The sequence below is a fragment of the Poromitra crassiceps genome (genome assembly GCF_964638095.1).
Source record: "Poromitra crassiceps genome assembly, chromosome: 1".
NCBI lineage: Eukaryota > Metazoa > Chordata > Actinopteri > Beryciformes > Melamphaidae > Poromitra > Poromitra crassiceps.
In genome coordinates, this window is record NC_139623.1 from 78161047 (window position 1) to 78178985 (window position 17939).

At 44.5% G+C, this 17939-nt stretch overlaps 1 protein-coding gene across 3 annotated transcripts in view; it reads left to right on the forward strand.

Moving 5' to 3' along the window:
• dclk1a (doublecortin-like kinase 1a) overlaps positions 1-17939 on the forward strand; it is a gene marked incomplete at both ends in the record, with an annotated part of 262817 nt that overhangs the window by 166668 nt on the left and 78210 nt on the right. For all 3 annotated transcript variants that reach the window (XM_083642753.1, XM_083642751.1, XM_083642752.1), the window contains 2 exons: positions 146-265; positions 8666-8812. In XM_083642753.1, the coding sequence (XP_083498879.1) occupies positions 146-265; positions 8666-8812 (267 nt within the window). The remainder of the gene's footprint in view (positions 1-145; positions 266-8665; positions 8813-17939) is intronic.

The following is a 17939-nucleotide window of genomic DNA, read 5'->3' on the forward strand; positions in this document are numbered from 1 at the left end:
AATTGCAGATGGAAACATTTGCAGTAATGCTCATCAGCATGCAGTCATATAAGCTACAAGTGCAAATAAGGAAAGACACACATTCCATCTAAAATGACCCCATCCTTTCCAGTCACTCAGTTTTCCTTGTCCATCCTTTTTCCAGGAGCACATGATCCAGAATGAGGTGACCATCCTCCGCCGGGTCAAGCACCCCAATGTGGTCCTTCTCATAGAGGAGGTGGACACGTACAATGAGCTCTATATGGTCATGGAGCTGGTCAAGGTGTGTAGCCATGTTTGCATTCTGTTCTATCAATATGTGTGTATCATGTTCATGTGTTTATGAGTCAACTGAAGCTGACTGAGTTGGCTGCGGAGAGACTGGGAAAATGGATAGAGAGAAGTTTTTGCATTTGTGTGTTTGTGTATCTCTTTCTGTTGGCCTGTTTCTGGTTACATATGATGGTGATGATCATTATCTCCAATTTGAGAGAGAGGAGCAGAGCAGCATTGGCCAACTGAAAATTAATAATTAGTTACAGTTACTAGTTACTTCTGTATTATTGCCGGGCAGAGAGGCAGCTTTTCTCCCCGGACTACAGTAGGTCTGGGGATCAGAAACAGGATAATCCTCTGAAGTTTTCCCTCTATTTTCACGTCCTAAAGTAACTAGCTCATTTAAATTTCCGTAATAGAGGGTATTCATGTGATGTCACAGAGGCAGAAGTCACTGTGGGGTCACGCCCACTGAGTCACAGCAAGACTGAGCTTGAATGCAGTAATCAGCCTAAATAACTGACACCTGCTGCTCAGGGAGGAACTTGACACTCATTTTGACACTCATTCCCGATTGAGGGGGCGTCTTCCAGTGGGTGTGCATACCTTCTATTGCAATTGAGTTCCTAAATTTGAAAAAGTAATTAGTTACTGCAAAAAGTAGATAAATCCCAACACTGCATTTACATGGACTTATCCAGTATCCGGGTTACTGTCGGGGTTTTGGAGTATCCCGTTTTTGTGTTTGCGCATGTAAACATCATATCCCAATTTCAGAAACCTGAGCCCTGTACTACGAAGCTGTCTTAACAGACCCGCGATCTGTCACTTTGATCTGGTTTGACTGAACAGGATCAAAGCTATCTAGTTTAAGGATACTACGACGCTGGTTTTCTACTCGATAACTTAAGCTGGGATCTGCCTGTGCACGCGCACGTTTTTCGCTCGTGCACAGGCGCGCGTCCACGCGAAAGAGGTGCGCTAGCCAATCACATTATGAACAGCTGAGTTGATCCACGCCCACACCCATTTCCACACCCATTTCCTCGTTCAATGAAAGCGCAGTGCATGATCAGAGTTTTAGCGGATATTTAATGTATCCGCGATTTAATGTCAGAATGAAAATCCGCGTTGGATAGTCTGCTGAAGGGCTGTCTAAAGCAGCAGCTTGTATTCACATCAGTCATTTGATTTACTTTGATCAGCGATTTCTGTCTGATACAGCTGCATTGATACAGCAGCAACAAATGTAAATGTGTAATCTCAGTCTATACATTTCCACAATCTGTAAGCCTATTTAGACCATAGATTTAGAAACGCATGCTCAATGAATAATGATCTCTATCACTCATGTGTGTGGTTGCACTGATCGAATAATTCATATATAAAATAGCCTAGTATAAAGCCTAATAGCCTACTATAAAAGAGAAAACTGCTGAACTGAATTGAGACGATGCGGGCATAGTTATCATTGATAAAAACTAGCCTATTTTTGCTCATATATTGGCATACAGCCTACAGGACACAGTTCCAGCTGAAAGATGCAAGAATAGCCTGCATATTTAGTATTGGGGCTATCCCATATTTATCCCATATCTATATTATATGTATAGGCTTTTCTGGCATGTAGGAGAATATCACCCTCACTCCATTTGATGGTCCGTTCATATGTGCCGCGGTGATTAATAGTGATCATATTTCTCCATGCATCGTTGAGCTGTTAAGACATAAAGTGGTAAGTAGGCTTAATTTAATTATGTAGCCTACAGAGCCACGAATGTTTTGCTTGTTCTATTCTCAGTTGACTGCAATCTATTTTTCATATGGCGATCTTATGAATGGTGAGTGACTCCAGAGAGCCGATTATATGGGTCTCTCATGGATTTTGATCTTATCCTCTGAAGCTAACCTGGTCGCGACCAGGTTAGCTTTGCAGCGTCAGTTGCCATGGTGATTGAAAGTTAACTTGCTTTGTAGTACGGCTAAACCAGGTTTAAACTCAAACTTACTCGGATAAGGCATTAAACTAGCTTCGTAGTACAGGCTACTGGATAAGCCCTTATTCCCGGTTTTGGGAAACCCGGTGATGTTAGCTGGAGTACTCCGAAAGAACCCGGGATACTGCTGCATGTATACACCTTATCCTGGTTTCGGACCGTAGCAGACCACCTTCAGCCAAGTCTCACTTCTGGAGCGATGAGGAAATGGAGTTTTGCGGAGTTTTGTCTTTCGGTGATGAAATAATTAAATACTTGGCAGCTTAGATGGGAGAGAGCATCGAAATGCTGGCTTTTTTTCTTTTTTTTTATATATTTTATAAAAAAAAAAAATAACAACATACGAACAAGACAAACAACCAGGCTCAGACACTGGAAAAACAAAAAACAAAACAACAACCAACAAGCAAACAAAACAAAAACAAAACCCATATCAACATTCAATATTAGGTCGTGCTACCAGTCGTGTAAGGTGCTTAGCTTGTAAGAGGTATTGTGTCTGGGATCCCACACAGGGGATCCATGAGGAACCAGTCTGGCGAATCACCCATCGCCCCTAACCTCAACGAGGTAGGCCAGAAACAGGTCCCAAATAGCAGAGAATTTCTGAAGTGATTTTCAAGATTTTTTTTTATTGTCACTCCATGGTACAAGTACCACGTGTGAAATTCTTGTGCAGTGGACTCCGTTTACGACATAGTACAAATAGGCAATAAGTAATAGGCAATAAGAAATAGGCATCAATAAGCAATAAGACAGCAATAAGGCAATAAGAAATAGGCATCAATAAGCAATAAGACAAGTCGGTGGCTTATACGACAGTGGCATATTCATTGCACATAGGTGCACATGTCATGTGCATACGTTAGACGTGTTCAGACATTCCAAATTCGACGTTTTATACATACATGTGCAAATAGCATTACAATTTACAATTAAACGTTAGGCATCCGTAATAGTAGCAGCTGCAGTACGGTACGGTACGACTACTGCACTATTTTGTGCATATTAAGGAGTCTCGTGGCCTGCGGGAAGAAACTGTTCCTCAAGCGATTTGTGCGTGTTTTTGGAACCCTGTATCTCCTCCCTGAGGGTAGCAGGGAGAACAGGCTGTTGTGGGGATGGTTTGTGAGTTGGTCCTCAGGAACCTAAGTCTCTCCATCCATAGAACAGAGGTCATATCCGTCACAATTACAAAGAGGGTGAAGAGGGGGACTTCCATTCCTTCAGGATTAGTTTCTTGGCAACAATTCTCCCCTGTGTCAGAGAAGACTCTGAGCAGAAATGCTGACCTGTATTCAGGTCTGTACTAGTATACAGACTACAGGACGAAGGTGTTGTGAAAAAAATGAAAGAAAGAAGCAGCGTGCAAACGGGGACAGACCACCATGAAGACGGAATCCAAGGGAGTCCCACACAGTCTTGGCCCAAAAAAGGTGAATGACGTCACTTCACACGCACCCAATATAAGCAAAAATAATAATAATAATGACGCTGGTTTGTATTGTAAAGATCACAGGTGCCTGCGCAAATAGCATGCAGTAATCAGTAACTGGGATAGTACCGTAAATTCCGGACTATAAGGCGCACCGGTGTATAAGCCGCACCTGCAAAGTTGACTGTTTTTTACATATATAAGCCGCACCGGACTATAAGCCGCGGGTGTTTTGATGTTTAATTACCATATGTAAGGGTTCGTGCACAGAGGGGATTGTCGGGAAAGAGATGGCTGTTTGGGGAAGCTCCCATTTATTAACATTTCAACAAAACAAGTTGCATATTTGCATAACGTATTCAAGTGTTACCATTTAGTGCAATAGTAGCTACAGAACATGTACTGTGCTGTGTAAATTTAGGGGTCCTTGGCATGAAAAAGGTTGAAAACCACTGATCTACATTATAGCCTACAGTAGTACCATAACAAAAAACAAAGCTTACAGCGCTTGACGAGGCAATATCAATGGCTAAATTAAATGTGTTTTTTTTAAAGTGCAAAATAAAGTGCCTGTAACACGACAGTAAGCGCGTAAGCCTAAAGTTGCAGTAACACGGCTGCTTAAAATATACGGTAATCAGCCTACCAGAAAAGTCATTAATCCTCGTCTTCATCTTTTAGGCTAAGGTGCAGTACACGGCTGTAACCAGAAAAGTCAAGTCATTAATCCTCATCTTCGTCTTCTTCCTGCGTACTAAAACCACTCATCTTCAGTGTCGGAAACGAACAGGCTCAGGGTGGCTTCGTCAGCCACTCTCCTCTCTCCTTCGTTGTCGCTCTCAAAACCAACGAACTCCTCTTCGTCACTGTCGGAATCGAACAGCCTCTGAACGCCCTCAGCTGTGGCGGCGTCCTCCTCTTCATCACGCAGCAGTCCAGCCTTTCGGAACCCGTTGGTGATCGTGGATGTTTTGACACTCCTCCACGCTGTCAGGATCCACTGGCAAACTTGAGCCTTCAGTCGGATCTGAACGGCACCTCGGCCGTCTGCTCTTTGTGTCAACACCCTGATGCCAAGGTTACGTGCTGCTGCTCGATTTCCTTCTTTTCTTCTTCTTCTCGCCGCCATCGTCGTAACACAGCCAGTTCTCCATCTTTTGAAGCATGATGTTAGATTACAACGAGCTAGTTGTGTGGCTTAGCCTTCCAAAATGTTGCCGTTAGTTTTTTAGAATGTAATACATAGAATTGGGAATGTTACATTCAATTTCATTCAGACTGTCTTTCAGGCTCAATCGCTGCCATTTTCCCCCCGGAGCGAGGGAGGAGGGAGGGTGTTTTACTGTAGTGGCTGAGAGAGAGTAGTGGCACAGTGCTCCAATCAGGTCGCGAGGCACATTTTTTGCAACATCATCCAATCAGGGTCTCGCTCTCGTAATGTCTGTCTGGCTCGCGTTCTGCCTCATACCAACATCCATAGATTTTGGAGGTTCCCGAGTGGCCGTTTGCTGAAAAAATCCATAGATAAGCCGCACCGTTATATAAGCCGCAGGGGCCAAAAAAGGCCAAAAAACGGGAAAAAAGCCGCGGCTTATAGTCCGGAATTTACGGTACTTATGATGTATACACAGGGATATGAATAACCTGCTTTCTCTGTGTTCCATGTAAATGCCATATCCCCGAATATGATCAAAACCAGGATAAGCCTCATAACCAGGATACTCAAGTCCATGTAAACGCAGTCACTGATACAGACAGAGCAACCAGTACGTGGAGCCACAACTTTCAACGGGTAATGAATTGTAAAGCAGTCACACACCGTATGGGATGGAGAATCTGTCTTTGGCCCAGAGCGGTCACGTGTTCACATGGTCACGTGTTCACATGGTCACGTGTTCACATGGTCACGTGTTCACATTGTCACGTGTTCACATTGCTCATTCTCTCTCTCTGACTCAAGAAATGTGTGTGCATAATTCACGAGGCAGGAGTGTGATCCATCTGTTAGTGTGTTGTGTAGTGTAGTGTAGAGTAGGCTACTACACAATATAGATGCCAGACAGTCTGTTAGTGTGTTGTGTAGTGTAGTGTAGAGTAGGCTACTACACAATATAGATGCCAGACAGTCTGTTAGTGTGTTGTGTGGTGTAGGGTAGAGTAGGCTACTACACAATATAGATGCCAGACAGTCTGTTAGTGTGTTGTGTGGTGTAGGGTAGACAAGGCCGGACTAACCATTAATTAACCGGGGTTTTTTTTTTTTTTTGGTCGGGCTCATGTTGGGCTCCACAGAACTATGACACAAATCTAAGACCAATCAGGACAAAATAAAATGTGTTTCCAAGAAGATGGGACTACAGGTGGAAACTAGCCCTTGGGCTACAACCTGGCATATTTACTGTACGGCTGTACTGTTCATTAATGTGTAAAGTCCCATTCTTTAAATAAATGAATCTGAATCTGAATCTGAATCTGAAGATTAAGTCTGATGATTTAGTCTTATTGGATGCCTGTGGGCAAGTGGTGACCAGGGGCGCGGGAAGTGGGGGTGCTTGTGGTGATGCGGCACCCTCTGCTGTTTTGTATTGGAAATGTAATGTCAATTATTTTTTCATCATTGTAAAGCCACAGCACAGTGAAGAGGATATTAATGTGAAGATTAGCCTCTTCCTTTTGCTCTCAGAGTGCATCAGATTCATGCATTTTACTTTAAAATGTACAAAATTTCTTTGTCCAGGGGGGGCACGGCCCCCCCTAGAAACCCCCCAGTCAGACTAATATTTTTTATCCTGCTGGTGCTACCTGTTTGCAAACCCTAGAATCACCTATGAGTGAGTGAGAAACTGAATCTCAGAAACTGAATAATGACATAACAGTATAATACTAATGTTAATTTAAAATGAGATATTCCTCTAAATATGGCAAAAAAACATCCAAACATCCGGACGATGGGTAGGTGGGCCCCTGGGAGCTTCAATGCCCAGGGCCCCTGGGGGTGTTAATCTGGCTCTGAGGGTAGAGTAGGCTACTACACAATATAGATGCCAGACAGTCTGTTAGTGTGTTGTGTGGTGTAGGGTAGAGTAGGCTACTACACAATATAGCTGCCAGACAATCTGTTAGTGTGTTGTGTGGCGTAGGGTAGAGTAGGCTACTACACAATATAGATGCCAGACAGTCTGTTAGTGTGTTGTGTGGTGTAGGGTAGAGTAGGCTACTACACAATATAGATGCCAGACAATCTGTTAGTGTGTTGTGTGGCGTAGAGTAGAGTAGGCTACTACACAATATAGATGCCAGACAGTCTGTTAGTGTGTTGTGTGGCGTAGTGTAGAGTAGGCTACTACACAATATAGATGCCAGACAGTCTGTTAGTGTGTTGTGTGGCGTAGGGTAGAGTAGTAGGCTACTACACAATATAGCTGCCAGACAATCTGTTAGTGTGTTGTGTGGCGTAATGTAGAGTAGGCTACTACACAATATAGATGCCAGACAGTCTGTTAGTGTGTTGTGTGGCGTAGTGTAGGGTAGGCTACTACACAATATAGAAGCCAGACAGTCTGTTAGTGTGTTGTGTGGCGTAGCGTAGAGTAGTAGGCTACTACACAATATAGATGCCAGACAATCTGTTAGTGTGTTGTGTGGCGTAGGGTAGAGTAGGCTACTACAGAATATAGATACCAGACAGTCTGTTAATGTGTTGTGTGGCGTAGCGTAGAGTAGGCCACTACACAATATAGATACCAGACAGTCTGTGGGAGAATGCCGTGTATGTGTGAGTGCAGCTGAAGTAGGAGGAGAGAGAAGGCCACAAAGGCCAAACTGTGAATGAATCAGATGTAAACGGAACAACACAAGTGAGCCAGCGATGCATGAGAGGGACAGAGAGTAAGATGGATGTGTTGAAAGGCGGAGGCAAAGGTAACTCTGGGTCAGAGCAGAGAGAGAGGCTGAGGGGTAGAAAGCTGCAGTCGGTAAGTAGGTAGGTACTGTAGGTAGGTAGAGGGGTGCAGATGGCTGCTTAGAGCTGTGGCATCTGACAGCTTTTCATATTTTAATGAGTGTCGCTGTGTTAGTCCGAAGTCTGTCTGAGTGTCTGATTTTGTGCGGAGAGATAGAGCCCTATTTTAAGCCTCTGCTCCACTTCCACTCGGGGAGGGAAGTGCTGTGTGTGTGTGTGTGTGTGTGTGTGCGTGCGCATGCGTGCGTGCGTGCGTGTGTGTGTGTGTGTGTGTGTGTGTGTGTGCGTGTGTGTGTGTGTGTGTGTGTGTGTGTGTGTGTGTGTGTGTGTGTGTGTGCGTGCGCATGCGTGCGTGCGCATGTTTGAGAGAGAGAGAGAGAGGGGAGGGATAAGAGGTGGATCCGAGGTTATGTTTATGAGCTGATAGAACACAAATACAAAGAATGTCAAATGTGAATTATGGTATACAACCTACTGCCGCCAGAATAATAATTAGATATTGGGAAATACTAAAAATGCCAGAGTTAGCAGAACGGCCCAATGCAATGACAAAAACAGCCTCCCTCTGAGTTAATGCTTGATAGGATGAGGATGAACCATCGTGGGTTGATTTCTGGAACTCTATTAAATTGACAAGCTTATAATATGCCCTACGTACCGATACCATGATCGATATTCATCTATTTATTTATGCACGCTGCCATGCACTGCAGGTTAAAACAATAAAAATAATAAAAATAAAGATATTACGTGCATGAGAGAGGGCAAAGTAAAGAGACAGAAAGGTGAGAAAGGAGGACACAGTTTACCCGCCGCCCCTCGCAGCAGCTGACGAGACGAGAACCTGCTAAATACGAAATCAACTTTTTAGCTCCAGACTGTTTTTCAGTGGAGAAAACAGTGACGCTGTTCTTGGGGGTTCTGTGTGTGAAAACAAACGGGTGGCCCTCTCCTGTGTCAGAGTGACAATATTGACACCTCCCACCTTCATGCCATCATGGCCTCTCTTTGCAGGGGGGAGATCTGTTCGACGCCATCACTTCCACCAGCAGGTACACAGAGAGGGACGCCAGCGGCATGCTCTACAACCTGGCCAACGCCATCAAATACCTCCACAGCCACAACATCGTCCACAGAGACATCAAGCCAGAGAACCTGCTGGTGAGGCCAAGCTGTGTGTGTGTGTGTGTGTGTGTGTGTGTGTGTGTGTGTGTGTGTGTGTGTGTGTGTGTGTGTGTGTGTGTGTGTGTGTGTGTGTGTGTGTGTGTGTGTGTGTGTGAGAGAGAGAGATAGACTCACAGAGATAGCACATTCTTTACTGTCTTAAGCAGAAGTACAGTTGCTTGTGTAAAAAAAGACTGGTAAGAGGAGAATTACTCATTCAACTTGTTTACTCAAGTAAACGTTAAAAAAGTAGAGGCTCTGAAATGTAATAAAGTATAAAATTACATGTCACTGATGATGTCTGATGATGTCACATATGTCGGACAAAAAATTTAACAAACAGTGCCCACTTACTTTTATGATGATGATTATTATGATATAATATAAAGATTATACTTTGATCAATAATTTGTGTGATATGGTTTTTCCACAAAAAGGTGCACATACACTAATGCATGAAAGCTGGGTGAGCGAGAGACGAGAGAGACAGACAAACAACATTACCTCGTTTTTGTCTGTGGTGCATTAAAACTAAAGTCTAGCCTGTTTTAGAAATGTGAGTAGAAAATACAAATATTTGTGTTAAAATGTAGGGAGTAAAAGTAAAGATTTATCAGAAAAATAAGTAGGCTACTCAGTAAAGTATAGATACCTGAAAAAATGGGAGTGAAAGTATTTGTACTTAGTTACTTACTTCCCATCTCTGGTGACTCATACCTGCTACCCTCACATCTTTCCTTCACTCCTCCACAGCCTCCCTCCTTCTCCCTTCTGTCCATCTAGCTGTCTTCATCTTCCTCTGACTCCGTTCTTCATTCTCTCCTTTACCCTCCGTGTTGCCCTGACTTTGGGGCAGTTTGTGGCTTTACCCTCCGTGTTGCCCTGACTTTGGGGCAGTTTGTGGCTTTACCCTCTGTGTTGCCCTGAATTTGGGGCAGTTTGTGGCTTTACCCTCTGTGTTGCCCTGACTTTGGGGCAGTTTGTGGCTTTACCCTCTGTGTTGCCCTGACTTTTGTCATAAGAATTTTCCTACTTACTAAATAACCAACTCTATTTGCTTAAAAGAATCCATGATTTATTACTGAAACATGCGCATGGAAGCATCCTTCTACATCTCATATCTTGTAGCTGTAATACTTCCAGTCACAAGGGTCATCACTCTATTTAAAGACAAGACAAAGGAGGTGGAGACTATATTAACATACAAAGGAGGAGTGTACTAAACCACTCCTTCTACCTTAATTTTGGATTATCTTACGACAATTCCTCCCTCTTGTTCATCAGAACATTATTTTCAAAATTACATTACACAGTTAATAAAACAATTAATACATTGGAAACTTATTATTCACTAATACAGTGATATATACAAAGAATGGAAGATAGCTGACCCTCCTCCTGCTACCTAGTACAAAAAGTGTATTTGTACCTATTGAAACCTATAGCTAACAGTTGTGTATTGGATGAAATCCTCTACATCTAATTTATTGATCAGAGTTGGGACTAAGTCATTGTATACGGTAGTTCAAATGTAGTCCAGTTGCACCTTAAAGTGTCACTAATTCCTATTCTAAGCTTAAGTCATTCTCCAATGGTTACTGTACAGTTTCAGTCTCAGGTCTACTTCCTGTCAAATCCTTTGGTTACCTGAACATTATTTTTGACTGACACAACGATGCACTTCTCAATGAAATATGGTATTACAAAGGTCTCTATGCAACCCTCCAGGTTCATAGCTATTATAGTAATGTATTTCATAAGTGAGAAGTGCTTGGCTGTCCCAAAGCTTCCTAATAACTTTATATTAACCTATGTCAAATACAAATCTCAGTTTCTGCACATCTTACCAGTAAGTTAATTTAAGTCACAAGTCACAAGTCTCATCAGTTGAAAGTCCACTTGCTTTAGTCCGTCAAGATCCCACTTCTGATCATTCCTCTCTATGAAAATCAATCACCACATTGTAGTTACATTTTTCTGCATAATGTAACATTTAATCTGATATGAAGCCTAGCTATTCTTCCGACTTAATTCATGAGGCCTGATGCCCAAGCTCCAATTAGCTTGGAAAGACTCTGTTATAAATACCAAGATTTATAACCTCTACCCTCTCGCCCTATTGTCCCACATCAGACGTCACAAATCAAGGTGCCATATTCGGCCAAATACCCTCCCCTCTTTCTTACTAGGGTGAGGTAAAAAGACGCAAATAGGTATTTTAACTAATCTAATCATGAACTTGTAGGGAAAAACCCCAATCTAGGGAAAAATACTTGGCGAGCCTACAAGACATGGTTCGTCCTAAATGTACCTCGTGGTGCAATTCTAACACTCCCTAGGGTGATTGACTCTCCAACATAACAACTAATCTACAATATACACTAGGTTATATGACAGAAATGAAACATAAAATAAAATACAATAAAATAAAATAAAATAGAATAGAAAATCATGAAAATAATCAAAATAATCATACAGAAATATTTCCCAAGGCTAGTCATCTATAACCAGCTAGTTACTGTCACGTATAATTACTTTCATCTGTTGTAAATATACCAAATACATGACCCGACCAATTAAAAATGGTCTACAATCTAATGTAACCAATAACAATTACTGAAACATTAGTATGCAAAATGCACACCAATTTATCACCAGCCTAAAGTACAACAAAACAAAATAATCTGATGACATTCACCTTCTTGCTTCTCCCCAAGCTCCACATTTATCATTTACTGTTGTCTAGGACACAATATTTAATTCCCCACCAAACACATACTTATATTCTAGTTACTAACTCAATAGTTGTGACAAAAAGATGAACTATGGATGAGGTGGCCATACCTTTCCAGGGTGACAAATGTTTCCTTCAAATAGTAATTAGCATTACAACCACAACAAAGACAATGAACTCGTTTAAAGCAGTATTTTCCTCTTACTGGAGTTATTTGAATCTCACTGTAATGCTATCAAAAGGAATGTGTAATAATTATATGAATGTCTACTTTCTTACCTATAGTCTTGCATTAATCATATACGGTATAAGGGATGTCATTAGGTTCCTCTAGCTTTACAGATGTTTAGTTCACTGCCTTCATAATAACAGACAACTGTCAAATTTGATGTAACAACAACATTGCTTCATACTGGGAACGCTCTTCAATAATCCCACTATTCTTCTACTATTTCTATCATATTATAAAATATTAGTGTCTTGTCCTCTGGCTTCCACATGTTTTTCCTGTGGAACTCTTCTTCTTCTCCTATATACAATTCCGATTCATTCACAGATAGCCGCTTGAGTCCTTCGGACCTTCCCTGGTCCAGGCGCATAATGACACGGAGAAGCGTGCAGCTCTTATTGAAGGAGTACGTTTTGGGTCTCACCATTACCAGAGTACACAGAACAACTCCTGTGATTCAGCCAGGCGCACACAAGGACAGCAGAGCCCTGATGTGACATTTATGACACAGTTGGAAGTCTCGAACATGAGCGCTGGTTCATCATCTCTCTGTTTGCTCTTTGGAGTGAAAAGTGAGAGCCAGTATGATGTGATCTCGTTAGGGTCAGGATGATGACAACGGTGGTCACATGATTCTTCAGCTCAAGTGACACTGCTCCTCTCTTTCATCACCGTCGTGTTGGCCAATGCATCCTCGATTCGGTTGCGTGTAGTTGATGTTCCCTCATGGCCCCTCTCCTGGACGATCACTCAGCAGGCACCCGATGATGACAATCCGATGACTTCCTGGCCGCAGCTCCCTCTAATGGTCTCTGTCTGTGTCCCCTGTTATGAAAATATGTATATATCTTAGTGCAGTATTCCTGTTCAGCTTCAATAGATTACACTGGTATTTCACTTAAAGTCCGTTCTCCTTCGTAAAAGAGATAAGAACTCAATTTTCCTCCTATTCCATAATGCACACACTAATTTCTAATATATGTACAATAAGAACGTTACACCTGTTTGTGTCTCAGCACTCCAATGTGTGATCCTGTGTTCTTTCCTCCCGTCGCGTGTAGCCGAACGGAGCAAGACGATCCCCATCAGTCCTCCGTGTGGTTAGCAAGTCTGCAATGCAAACAAACCTAATATCAACTTTCAATTACAATCTGATTGCCTGTAAATAATATTGAGTTTGCACAGGGCTAAAAGGGTGTTTGCACTCTACGGATATAACCAATTAAAGATAATACTTTTTAAAGATCAGTTTAATACCACTTTAGGTAAACTTGTACACCCAACTGGTGATGAAATTTCCACACATTACATTACATTACGTCATTTGGCAGACGCTTTTATCCAAAGCGACACCAACATGGAAACTATAAACACATTCTCATTTCAACTTACAATGCACACCACATTGAAATGATCACTTAAATTGCTATTCTAACAACTTATTTACATGGCAACACACAAACACAGGTTCTCATTTCCGTTCATTTGACATTATGATAAAGAATGATTCATCTCACCCTTTTAAATTGATTCCTCTTCAATATTACCTGCCCTGGATTCGGTCCTCTCCACGACTATTTGTCCAATAACTTTGGTTATAACAATCAACTTTTCATAGTTAGTTATGAATTAGTTAGTTTGGTTAGTGTTGTGCTCGTTATTTGGGTGAATTTAGTTAGGTAAAATAAAATATTAATAATCCGAAAATTATTAATATTTCATAAAATTATTAAAATCAAATATGTAATCCTTGATAAGGATTAACCTAGGGGCACCACCGGCTTAATCACCGGACCTAATCTGAATCACCTTCAGTCTAATCTGAAAGGGGAGAGTTCTTACACCTTAGACAATAGTTTACCACAATTCCACAAAATCACTCTGAAACAGTTGAATTCTAATAAAAGTTGACAATATTTATTATATATAAAATAAAAGAGAGGGATTGGCAATACAGTCAGTAAATTCAGGTTGTAACTGAGTTACATTCTAAACATTTCAATGCATGGTCGGTAAATGTGAGGTAGGGGTATTTATCTGCATCAAAAGTGTAAAGCACCGGATGAACACTAGAGGGAGGCAGAGTGTGTGTGTGTGTGGGTGTGTGTGTGTGAGTGAGGGGTCTGTTCTCAAAATGGCCGACCCGGAAGGACCGACTAGACACAAAATGGAGGCTACGGGGGTGTGCTTTCGGGCCAAAATGGCGATCGGCCCAAGATGGAGACTAAGGGAATGTGTTCTCGGCACAAAATGGCGGTTAGCCGACTAATAGCTATGTGTGTGAGTATTTAGCAAGGAAGGGTCCGTTCACGCGCTTGCGCACGTGCCCGTGAGTGAGAAATAACACCGTCTAGATGAAAAACAGGGCCGTGAGGCTCTTACTTCGCCACGATTAGTTAATCGACTTTGAATTGGCGAAACAAGTTCCTCTCAGCTCGTTGGCTATATTAGATCCACTCCGTGGATCGGTGAAGAAGTAACTGGCTAGCGTCTAAACACTCGGATTCAGTAATGCATGTATAACCCACAGTCACAGTCAGATATAAACAGTCACAGATTCATTCACAGTATCATATCAGTCAATCATGTATATCTAAAGATATATATATCATCTAACTCTAACAGTTCTAAGCCCGGACTTGAGTGATCAATTCAGTCAGCTTACTTGGCTTGTTCGTTCAGCTCTGCAAACGCGGATGCAGGTTTGTTGCGGTCGGACTCGCAAGGTTCCTCCAGCGGGGAGGAGGGGTGCTCGTGGAGCGGGCGGCCGCTTATCTCGAAGAGGAAGACGTGGAGGAAGGAGCGGGGGTTTGAGAATAGGCAGTCGATCTCAGCTGGCCACGCTGGGTTCTTGCATCTGCTGTCGTCTCAGTGGAGGAAAGGGGGAACCTCACAGCTCGCTTCTTCGGGTTGAGGGCACTCAGGCGATGCGGGTCGGTTTCAGGATATCAGAGCTGGCTTAGCTCTGACGTGGAGGTCGTCGGCCTGGTTGCGGCCTTGGCTGCTCGGGTCCGGGCAGGGGGGAAGGGCGGTTTGTCTCGGGATACAAACGCACGTCCTGTCGCGACGATTAGTCACTTAGAACTTCTCAGAGGAGGACCTGTCTGCAGCTAGGCTGCTTAGGAACTGACGTTTTCAGGTTTCAAACCTGTATATGTTTTGGGGTGCAGGGCGTGTCTTTGCTGTGGTTTAGGCACACCGATTGGTTCCCCTTATCTCGCTGCTGTGGGACAAAGGAATCGGCTCGCATCCCTGTGGTTTTTGTCACGGGTGTGGTATTCAAATTGCCCCAAATGGCCAGGTATGTGGGGGTTGGGTGCTCCCACTGTTTCCACTAGGACCAGCCAGTATTCAACAACATGTCTCTCATTCAATATCAGTGTTCGAGCAACATGTCTTTCATTCAATATCACTGTTAACTCAATATCAATATTAATTCAATATCAATATCAATACTCCAATATGTCTGGCCCAACATCCCCCCGATGGTTGAAAGGGTGTGTTCTGGCACAGTCTTTAAAGCATCTCCAGGGCCATGCGGCCTGCGGGTGGCGACCCATTGGTTGCCTAGTCCGTGAGGCTGAAAGGAGCAAGTTCGTTAGGTCCTACGCTATGTGGTCCTATGTGGGCTCAAGTCCGGGCAGATCACCTGTGTCCGGGCAGGACTTTTCTCAAGTTATTCTATCATTCTATATCACACAAACAATACATTCAGATTGTCATCCTATACTATATCACACAAACAATACATTCAGATTGTCATACTAGTCTACATCACACGAAGCAATACATTCAGATTGTCATACTTCAAGTTTCTTAGGCAGGGCCTGGGCCCGGTTCTCTGTCTTGGTCGCTTAGCTCTTCGTTTTTACACGATTTGCATAAGGGGAAGGGAGAGAAGGAGTGTGAGGTAGTGTAATGACCTGGTTACATGTTTTGGTGAATGGGGGTCCAGTTGCCTTGGGGCTGAACTAGACTAGTTTGGTCCCTCGGGGGACCGTGTAGAAGACCGTCTGATTCATAGGCTCAGTTTAGTGACCGTGTCATAGCGGTTGTGTGACAGTGTTTTAGCCTACATGTTCTGCGGTTCAATGATTGGTAGGTTGACAAGGAATCCTATTTCTAGATGCTGTGGATCTATGAAAATTGGTATTGCACTGCCAAGACTATATGCCAAGTGTACCTGAGAGGGCTAGGCCACGGTGGTCGTGGCAGATTTTAAGATTTGTTCAACCAGAGATAGGGAGACTAGGTAGGGGGGTATGTTACCCCCACTCAGACTGGTGACTGAGGAGGATATCTCCCTGTAAGGTCTTGTGTCAAGTCTCTGGTCGCGTGCACATAGGTCTTGTCCTCTCGTACTATGCTGGTTAGAGTCTGTAAGGCATGGAGGTTGATTCTGAGTTACTGGCAGTAGGGCTCTATGTAGCCTAGGTTAGTGGTTAGTGCATACTGGCGGAGTGAGTGGACATGCACCTATCCTGGCTACCCTACTAAGTCTTGTTCACTACCTCTGTGGTGGGGCTTGCCCCCCCCCCCTTTGGAGGTGTGTACAAGCTGTTAACTGACACTCCCAGTGGCTGCCGCATCAGCGCTGGGTCAGGTGCATGCGTCGGGTTCTGCACCAGAGTGTTGGTTGAACGATTGTCCAACTTAAAGAAAGGAGTGCCGCGCATCGTCATGTTTTGTTCTCTGTGCCGGGGCAACGGCTGGGAGAATGCCTGCCTGCCGGGCAGTTTCTGTCCCGGGCTGATGGCCAGGCGTACGGGAACCTTCGCGGTTCGAGCGGGAACTGACGCGCGGGTTTCGTTTGCGGAGAATGCGGGGAGCAGTCGCTCCTGTTTGCACAGGCGGCGGTACAGCTCGGGGCTAGCGGTGGAAACGTTGCGTGCCGGCAGCGATGTGCCAGCTTCCTTGATGACAGCGACTTGTCTGTCTGTGCTAGGCTGGCGGCCAGGTGACGCCCATGGCTTTGGCGTTTGAACCTGAGCCCAAATGCGATTGCTGGAGCAGTCGATGATTGGGACTAGCCGGTCCAGGAGATCCTGGCCAATGAGAAGCGGTTCGGTATCGAGAGGGCTGATGTGAATGGGGTGGCGTATAGTCATCCCCTGGAAGGTGATGTCCAGCAGAGCACGCTCAGCAATGGGGGTTCGGTCTTGCGTGTAGCTGGTGATGCTAAAATCACAAGGCTCGATCCGAAGTGGCCTATTGGTGGTGTGCATGGCTTTGCAGACCTTCTCGAAGGTGTTGGCACTCATCAAGCTGATGGAGGCTCCTGTGTCCACTAAGGCGAGGGTGCGAGTGCACCCCCCTACCACCACTGGGGTGTAGATGTGATGGGCGTTGCCCTTGCGGACAAGGTTGCCCATGAAAGTTAGAGTAGGACGGTTTGGTGAAGCCTGAGAAGGAGACTTAGGAAGGGATCTGGTTCTTCGGGGTCCCCTCCGCCTGTTGACAAAGCGAACTTTGGCAGGTGGCGGAGGTTCCCCCCCGAGTCATGCGACCGGGGTTTTGTCTGGCTCCGGCGGGGAGCCACCTGGTTTGTCTTTATCAAAGAGCATTTTTACTGTGTCAGCTAAAGCGTTCAGCGCGTCTCGGGTCGACTGGTCTTCCGCGGTTGTTCGCCTGTCCCTACCGTCTGTGCCACTCCCTGACTTCTTCTTCTTCTTGGGTTTACGTGGTTTCTTCCATGGCTTTTCCTGGGTTTGGCCTTGGAAGTTACCTGACGGGCGTGGGTCCTGGTCTTGGCTCTGCCAGGACCGTCCCTGACTTGGATGGTAGAAGCTACCATGAGGATTTCGGGCCGGCTCCTGGTTCTGCCAGGGCCGTCCCTGGGGGTTTTCTCCCCCTTTGCCCCCGCCCCTGGAGCTTACCGGCCTGTCGGGCTGGTGGCTGGGTGCGTGGGGCCACGGTGGCCGGGGAACAGCTGGTGCTCTGACTTGGGGCACTTTGTCGCCCTCTAGGGCTGGACTGTCAGCTACTGGGTTCTCTACTCGGTAGACTTCCCTCCCCTGGGCCTCCTCCTCATCCGAGTCGGGCTCTACCCCGTAAACTTGGGAGCCCTCTGTGTGTTTCTTGGCTACCCGGGGGCGTGCTTCCCATGCCAGCTGTGCATACTGTCGCGTATAGCTCAGCGTGGCTTGGTGGTGCCTACAGTG